The sequence below is a fragment of the Danio aesculapii genome, chromosome 23, assembly GCF_903798145.1.
Source record: "Danio aesculapii chromosome 23, fDanAes4.1, whole genome shotgun sequence".
Classification (NCBI taxonomy): Eukaryota; Metazoa; Chordata; class Actinopteri; order Cypriniformes; family Danionidae; genus Danio; species Danio aesculapii.
Genome location: NC_079457.1, coordinates 17,246,577 through 17,255,609, shown reverse-complemented (window position 1 = coordinate 17,255,609; position 9,033 = coordinate 17,246,577). Strand labels below are relative to the sequence as shown.

The following is a 9,033-nucleotide window of genomic DNA, read 5'->3' as shown; positions in this document are numbered from 1 at the left end:
AGATATAAATAAAACAGAAACTTATCAGTGGTAAGGAGTCACAACAATTATAGTAATGTATTGAGAGTTATAATAACAGTACAAAATACATAAATAAAAAAGGACAACAGTAATATTAATAATAATAATAATAATAGTAATAATAATAATAAAAAGTACTATATAAACTATTACTACAGCAATTACTATTGCTACTACTACTGCGACAACTACTACTATAACTACAACTACTACTGCCACAACGACGACTACTACTACTACAAGTACTACTACTACTTCAACAACTACTACTGCGACAACTACTACCACAACTACGACTACTACTACTACCATAACTACAATGACTACTACTACAACTACAACCGCTTACAAAAATGTCCTTAATATTAGCCCTATTTTTTTATTAGTTTCTAAAATTAAATGGAATTTGTTAGTGTGATTACCTTGATTTCATCATCATATAACATTAATTTATTCAGTTATCTTTTATTTGTCCTAAAATACCTCAATACAATTAAAAAGTGAAGAGAAAAAACTCTGATATATGTTTTTGTATATTGGAAGGCATCATGTTTTTGTTTATTATTTTGTTTTATGATGATGCTGATGATGATGATGATAATAATAATAATTATTATTATTATTATTATTATTATTATTATTATTATTATTATAAACAATAAACGCAACTGCTAAGAGCAGGCTATTGTTTTCTTTTATCATAAACCGTATTGTTTAATTATAAACTATAAACACAACAACTAAGAGCAGAATATTGTTTTCTTTTGTGTTTTGTTGACTGGAAATATACATTTGTACACATGGGGTATTTATATTTGTCCCAATTATTGATAGTATCTCCATTTAATATAAATATATACAAAAATGCATCATTCTGTCATAAATTTAAATGCAGTTCTGTGCAAATTATGTATTCTAATGTCAGAACTTATGATCTGTTGTGAGGTAGTCCATCATAAATGAACACTCTCTGCAGTTGACAGTCCATAGCAGAGGTTTTTTATAATGATTATATTTATGCCAATGACCTCCATCAAAGTCTTGGACCATCCTAAAATATACAAGACGTCTGTATAGTTCCCTGTTTAAAGACCTAGTTTATACCATATGAACAATTTATATTAAACAGGTGTAAAATAATACATTGGAAAATATGTTTTTATTATGTCACATTACACTTCCCTATAAATTATACTGCAATTTGCTTATTGGTGTATTATCTAATTAAATTTAATTTGAATCATGTTAGTGTTTTGTGTTTTTTTTTATCTAATATTTCTTTATTCTAATCAATTGTTAAATTATTTATTTGAATCTTGTCCATGTTTTTGTATTAATAATTTTACAATTGTTGTATTTATATTATTTGTTGTATTTATATTATATGGGCATCACAGCGGCGCAGTGGGTAGCTCGATCACCTCACAGCAAAAAGGTCGCTGGTTTGCGTCGGCTGGGTCAGTTGGCATTTTTGTGTGGAGTTTACATGTTCTCCCTGTGTTGGCGTGGGTTTCCTCTGGGTGCTTCGGTTTCCCCCACAAGTCCAAAGATGTGGTGTACGTGAATTGGGCAAGCTAAATTGGTCGTATAGTGTATGTGTGTGAATGCTAGAGTGTATGGGTGATTCCCAGTGGTGGGTTGCTGCTGGAAGGGCATCGGCTGTGTAAAGCATATGCTGGATAAGTTGGCCATTCATTCTGCTGTGGCGACCACTGATTAATAAAGGGACTAAGGCGAAAAGAAAATGAATGAATGAATGAATGAATATTGTCCACAATTTAATTGATTTGTAAATTTTATTTGCTTGTTTTTTATTGTAATGTGCTTTTACGTGAGAGTTAAATTACTTGGCTCTTAAATTGCTTGTTTTTTTATTATTTTAATGTTTTCATTTATTAATTGCATTGTTTAGAAAGTGCAAAAATGTTAATTTTCAACAAATATTTTCCTGAAACCCTGAGCCAGTTCCATTTAAAGCCACTAGATGCCAGCAAAGCAATGTAATTATGCTCTGTTCATTGCACGGAGTAGTTTTTTTTTTTCTTTTGAAGTCAAATATTATATTGAGGAGAGAGATATGTGTATGATTATTCAGCAATTTAAAGATAAGTAGAACTTAATTAGAATTTAAATGAAAAAATAATTAAATTTCCAGACCACCATGAATTAATAAATAGCCTACGAGTCAAAAACTGCATTTCTTGAAATATTAAACATCCAAGGTTGGTTGGGGAAAAAAACAACTTATTAAAACAACTTGACACTGTTGTATCTTCTGCCGGTAAATCTGAGTTAACCCTGACTCAGAGAGAGAAAGTGAGTGTGTGTTTGTGTGTGAGTGAGTGAGAGAGAGATCCTAATTTCGGGGCGGAGATTTTGGGGTTTTTAAAGCACGTGGCCACACAGAGATATTCACTCGGAGCGAGTATAGACTAACGGTTACCGGGATTTAGCTTACTCACACAAACTCCTGAGAGGATCCTATTTAACGAATTGCTACCTGGTTATTATTGACAATGAAAGGTGAATAAGAGGGTCTCCTCTTGACAAAAGACAATGACCAAGACAAAAGTTGAGGGCAATCCCGAGTCTAATGCACGCTCATCCCATCACGGACGGGACGGGCAGGATAATAAAGCCTGCGGAGACTCAAGCAGCCAGCAGCCGTCAAGACAAATCCACCGGCATCATGCGCAGCACATGACGTCAAAACAACCGCAGGCGAAAAGCGTCCCGCCGCCACAGAACAAAACTAAGGAGATTTTCTCCAAGAAACCAAAGCGTGGATCATCATCAGCAGCAGTCCTCTCGCCGAACACTCATGCAGGAAAAAAGGAGATGAAGCCAGAGTCGAAAAAGCGCTCCGGCAGCAGTCGCAGTAAATCGTCCAGCAGGAGAAAGCTGTCCGATGGGAGCATCACGTCTGATGACCTGAGTAAAGACTCCGGCTGCGCCACCGGGAAACTTTCCTCCACCGACAGCAGCTCTGAGATCTCGGACGCGTCTGAGGAGAACAAGCAAATCATTGACGCTGAGAGGATGGACGGTTCTGCTGAGCAAATATCAGAACACAGAGAAGAAGATGGTCTGGTTAATGCCAGCCTGTCTCCGGGTTTGGGCTTCGGGGAGGGAAGCATCTCTCCCGGAGACCAGACATCCTACGCTTCCCTGGACAGTCGCTTGAACTTGAGCTCATCGGTGGCGTTTTCTGACCTGACAGGAGACTTTACTGATGGGGTGCATGAGGATCTGCTGAGGGAGATTGACGACCTGAGATCGGAAAATGAATATTTAAAGGTGAGATAGACTATCTGTCTCTGGCAATCATTTCTTTCAAGGTTTGACATGAGGTATTTCTTTCATGTTTTATTCCAATTAAATATAGAGAAGTAATTCAGTTGCCTCAAATGTTCTAATTGTCACTGTGGACAAATTTTAATTTGTTTCACACCATTGTTGACATTGAAAAAACATAACAATTACGTCCATTAATGAGTTATGAAAAATCCATAAAGCTCATCTGAAACAAATATATTGTAGGCTTGTATTGTTTAGGATGATCAATTGTATTGCAAGATTACATTTGATTTATTTGGTTCTGTTTTAGGTAGCTTTACTGTAACTCCTTGAATAAAGTGGGACAGTATATACAGCCTGTTTTGATGGATTATGATTAGGGATCATACTATTAAGAGCTAACATGGCATAAATGAGCGATTTAGAGCTGGCAGAGCATCATGGACTAGTTAGAAACCAGCCACAATATCCAAAATCTAATTAAAGATCACGACATTAAGTATATATTTTCTAATAGGGACATTAACCTAAGTCTGCATATTTTCGAGGAAGACATTTTTTACTTTTTTGTATTTAAAAATATAAATATATCAAACAGATTCAGTTAGATCAAAGACAAAAAGGGATTTTCAAGCATTAAATCAATAAAAGTGTAATGGCTTTAAATGTATTTTTGTCAGCAGAAAGTTAGAAACTTTTTAATGTATATAATCTTTGAGCAAATATTCTAGTATATATGTTAAGTACTGGTCAGACTATGTATGTTTTCATTTTTACATAAATATATTTATTATACTGAATGACGATTGATTTCAGTAACATTATTTGGAAGTTATCACATCAACAAACCCCACCTTGCACGTGATCTGGCTTATACTGTAAGATTTACTCTCTTCTTAGAAGATTACACTTTCGCTAATTGGCTTGTGTCATCCCTCATTGTCTCTGACATGCAGCAGGGAGAATGAAAGCGGGCTTTACTGTGATATAGTGCAAGGTGTCTTGGTGGAAATCAACATGTCAAGAGGTGCCAATAGTGCAAGAAGGACAGTGCGTCATTCTTGGCACGTGCCACTGGTTCTGTGGGTTAATACATACAGCATGTTGGCACTCGACACATTAGGCCAATGTTGACTTGGATGACTTGGTTGGAAGCCGACATTTGATAGTGATAACACCGTTTGTACACGCAAACACATATGCTTTACAATGAGCATGCTAATTTTTTTCATATTTGATTTGGTTGCAATACTAACATAGACAAGTTATGGTAAAGTTAATAAAAAAATACAAATTAATTGTATTATTTGGTAACTACATTAAATAAAACTATTACAACTTTAGATTTTAATGCATCATTAGGCAATAACTAAGAAAATAACAACTACAAAAGCAATTATTGATCTTAGGTGAAGTTGTTTTAATGACTTCTGTTAAATTACTGATTTTAAATGGAACCTACTGAGTTAATGAACAAAAAGCCAATAAATCGCATGGTTTTTAATGTCATATCATGACAGATTTATATGTGAAAATGTTGATGTCTGAAAATAAATCTCCTATTAAAGGTGTGGTCCACTATGATATCATATTTTAAACTTTAGTAATCTTGCTGTGTGAACAAACAACATCTCTGAATGTAATGCGCTCAAAGTTCAATGCAAAGGGAGACATTGGCATTTACAGAGTTAGCTTAGCAAAACCTAAAGTGAACAAAGTTTAGCGACTACAGAAAATACATCTGGGCTAGTGAGATCACAAGGGCTCCTAGTTACTTGCATTTACCACATGCACACACCCTGCGCAGCGAAGGGGCGTGGCCAGAGGCGATGTAATGTTATAGCAGAGGAAGCTAAAATGCCGGCCAAACGTTGCTATTGCCACCGAGCTTCCTCTGTTTCTGTATTTGGGCTTCCAAAGGACATGACACAAAGAGATAAGTGCTTACAATTTAAATTTTAATTATGTTCCAGAGAAATATAAAAAAATACAGCTAGCATTTGACAAAGGACAGAATCTGATTCAGCTAAAAACTCCTCAAAGAAGGAACAGCTCCAACCATAATAACGAAGCTGTGAGCCAAAGCCTGTAAGTATTTTTAATTTAAGTGATCTATGACATGCACAGTGTCTAGCGTTAACGGTATGTTGTAGCGAGGACTTAAACAAGGATGTAAACAGTGGGAAATGCTGTTTGGCAACCTTAACAATTTAGCTACAAATTAATATTATCCATCAAACTGCTGTCAGCACCCACAATCTTCGCTAGCGCTGCAGTGTCTCTCTATGCGGCTGCTTTCTGTGCATTCTACATCTCAGATAATGAACTCTCAAAAGATATGTGAACGTTTCATATTACGTACACATGCTTATTCCGGATATACGCGAAATACATGTAGCGTATTGAGTTAGGTAAAAAAAAAAAACAGGAGAGCTCGCCTAACTAGTGTTGCAGCAGAAAAATCAGCCAAAGCTCACACAGGTCACATCCCACATTTTGTGCTTTATTCTCCTGTCAACAGCGTCACTGTATGATACAGAAAAATAACTTAAACATTATAGAAAAATAAAAATAAACATCGGTCCCAAACACATGCAGTTCTCATGTTACATGCATCTACAGACTGTTCTCACACACACACACACACACATAAAATGGCGATTCTCTCTCTTAAAGAAGCCACACCCTATTTTCACTCATTACAGACACTTGTCAGATTTTATTTTAGACAGCAGGCATGAAGTTCATCATTTTAATTTTCTGTCTGATTAAGGCTCAAGTAGATACTGCTATCAGCTACTCTGACACTATTTTCTCAGCAGGTGTGATACTTTACTGGTGACGTAGAGCACATTGTTAGCTGACCAATCAGAGCCTCTTGTGGGCGGGCCTTACAGAGGAACTAGGAAAAATTACAGTTGTTTTATGTTAGCTGAGTAGCTGTATATAATCAAAGTAAGAAATATGAAAAAATAACAGGATTTTTTTTTTCAAATAAAGCATGAGCACACATTGCCTTGTGTCTTATAAACACAACCAAGTCAAAATTACATTCTGGACCACGCCTTTAAATCTTTAAGCATTTGCTGCTGTGATGATTTTGGGAATAATGTCCCAAGAAATCAATATTGCGCATGCTCATTATGCCGGTATTCGATTTATCGTGATATGTCTAATGCCACATTAAGCTTTCATACATCAATTTTGGCTTCATTTTCAGGATGAGATGGAGGAGCTTCGCTCAGAAATGCTGGAGATGAGAGACCTGTACATGGAGGAGGATGTATACCAGCTGCAGGAGCTCCGGCAGCAGCTGGAACAGGCAAACAAAGTCTGTCGCATCTTACAGTACCGACTCAGGAAAGCAGAGAGGCGCAGCCTGCGTGTAGCTCAGACGGGACAGGTGGACGGAGAGCTTGTCAGGACGCTTGAGCACGATATTAGGGTGAGAACCTGTTGAGCGTCTGTGTGAGAAAGTTCTTGTATGAGGACTGACATTCAGGGCGTAATTAAATAGATGTTTCCCTCATGATTTGGATGCAATTAAGTTACAGTGGTGTGTGTGTGTACAGGAAAACCACTGTTAGGTTTTGGATTCAGTCCATGGTATTCATCGACACAGGATGTTTATCGAAATTGCTCAACGCTCTGTGCCAATTAAATGTTGAATTTAGTAGTAAACCACTCTGAGTCAAAACTTTGTTTTTATGAATCAGCATGAAGTCAGATGTGTTGTGTAACCTTTCCAATGTGGTGTGTGTGACCTAAATCGTGATACGAAGAGCTTAGTGAGAGCTGAAATATCATTTTGTTTTATAGTTCGACATGTGTAGTGAGTGGTTTTGCTTTTGGATGTTTTCCAAATAGTAAAATGAGGAGAAAAAGCCCCAGTTGTCTGTTTGGCAGACAATTGGAGTTGCTCCGTTTGTGGCGGGCCACTCAGAGCAGAAGCATTTTTTGGTTTGAACATCTCAGCCAATCAGTGACGGAGCTTTCTGTAGAGACGTTACAAATTAAAAACCTATCTACACAGCAGGGAGACCCTTATAAAATAGCTGTTTTCTTTTAAAATCTGTCCCCAGACTTTGCAAAACAAATTCTTACGGTTCCTCAAGGCCCTTCGTTTGCACCGAATTAAAGTCAACATGAAATCAAAAATGATTTCAATTCTTCTCGTATATCCATTCAATCATTTTCTTTTCAGCTTAGTCCCTTTATTACAGTAATCTGGGGTTGCCACAGTGGAACGAACCACTAACTCATCCAGCAAATGTTTTACGCAGTAGATACCCTTCCAGCTGCAACCCATCAATGGGAAATGTCCGTACACACTCATTCACACACATACACATACAACCATACAATACAGACAATTTAGCTTACCCAATTCACCTATACCACGTTTTTTGGACTTGTGGGGGAAATCAGAGCACCCGGAGGAAACCCATGCAAACACGGGGAGATCATGCAAACTCCACACAGAAACGTCAACTGACTCAGCCGGGGCTCCAACCAGCAACCTTCTGGCTGATTGTGCTACCCACTGCGCCACAGTGCTGCCATTCTTCTCATATCTTACTAATGTAATAGATTTAACATTATTTCTTGCCCTCATAATCTTTATTTAAATAATTTCCTGTATCACTTGCAACATGTCTTTTTTGATAACATGTTTACTGACACAAAGGCCGTTGACCACATGAGATTGACCAATAGGAAAACACAACCACTGAATCTATTCCTTTTGCAATGATTCCACTTTTTTCTCATTTAAGAAGATAGTTCACATGAATATATTACAATAGAAATGAATTAGTATCATTATATTTATTATATAAGTGGCCTTATTATACTATTATATTATACAAGGTTTCTAATTTGGTTTTGGAGATAAAACCAAAATAAATAATAAAAAAACTTTCATTTTCTTATAATGTATGATGTAGCATCACCTTTTCACCTAAGGATCCAATCTCTTTAATCTACAGTGGCCAAGAGAACTTAACAAGCTGCAATTTAACACATGTGCAATTACAAAAAACACCATTAAATTGAGAAAAGATCTTCATCAGTTTGACAGCACACATGCTGCAAATCCTCACCATGCAAACACATTTTTAAAAAAAACGTTCTGCATTTTCTCACAACGCAAACATTTAACAAAAACACGCTACATTTTTTCACAACACAACTTGTGTTGACATTGTGTCTGACATTGCAAGTCTGAAATGTCTCAGCTTGCAAATCCGAGTCAGCATCCAGATACTATTGGGTACCTACTCTGTTCTGATTAGCCAAATAGTCCAATCAAATATGATCTGTCCAACTTGCAGTAAGTGCATGTTGGAAATCAAAGCATTTGTAAATTTTTGTTCTAGAGGCTTTCTCAGCACAATGATGCAAACGGTGAACGCATTATTGCTTTTATTGTTAAATTTAAAGGGAGAGTCCTAATCTTTAGTTGGTTTGATTTGTATCTTATGTCAACAATACAAACTGAACTCTTTGAGGCCTCAGCCAAACTACAGTATTTGAGCATTAAAGTAGACATTGCTTGCATGCAGCCAATGAAAATCATAGGTTGGCATTATGCAAAATTGTGACAGATTTAGGTACAATTTTGCTCAAAATTACATTGGCTTTACTGACATTTTTTTTCATAATACGTTAAGTGAATCTTTAACTTAACTTTAACTGAGCTGAATTTTTTACTAA

General features: G+C 36.4%; 1 protein-coding gene across 1 annotated transcript in view; it reads left to right on the top strand.

Moving 5' to 3' along the window:
• Nucleotides 1-2,459: 2,459 nt before the first annotated feature.
• si:ch211-197l9.2 (protein SOGA1) overlaps nucleotides 2,460-9,033 on the top strand; it is a 32,260-nt gene continuing 25,686 nt past the window's right edge. Inside the window, exons 1-2 of the mRNA XM_056449789.1 lie at nucleotides 2,460-3,318; nucleotides 6,539-6,763. Coding sequence (XP_056305764.1) covers nucleotides 2,578-3,318; nucleotides 6,539-6,763 — 966 coding nt within the window. The 5' untranslated portion in view covers nucleotides 2,460-2,577. The remainder of the gene's footprint in view (nucleotides 3,319-6,538; nucleotides 6,764-9,033) is intronic.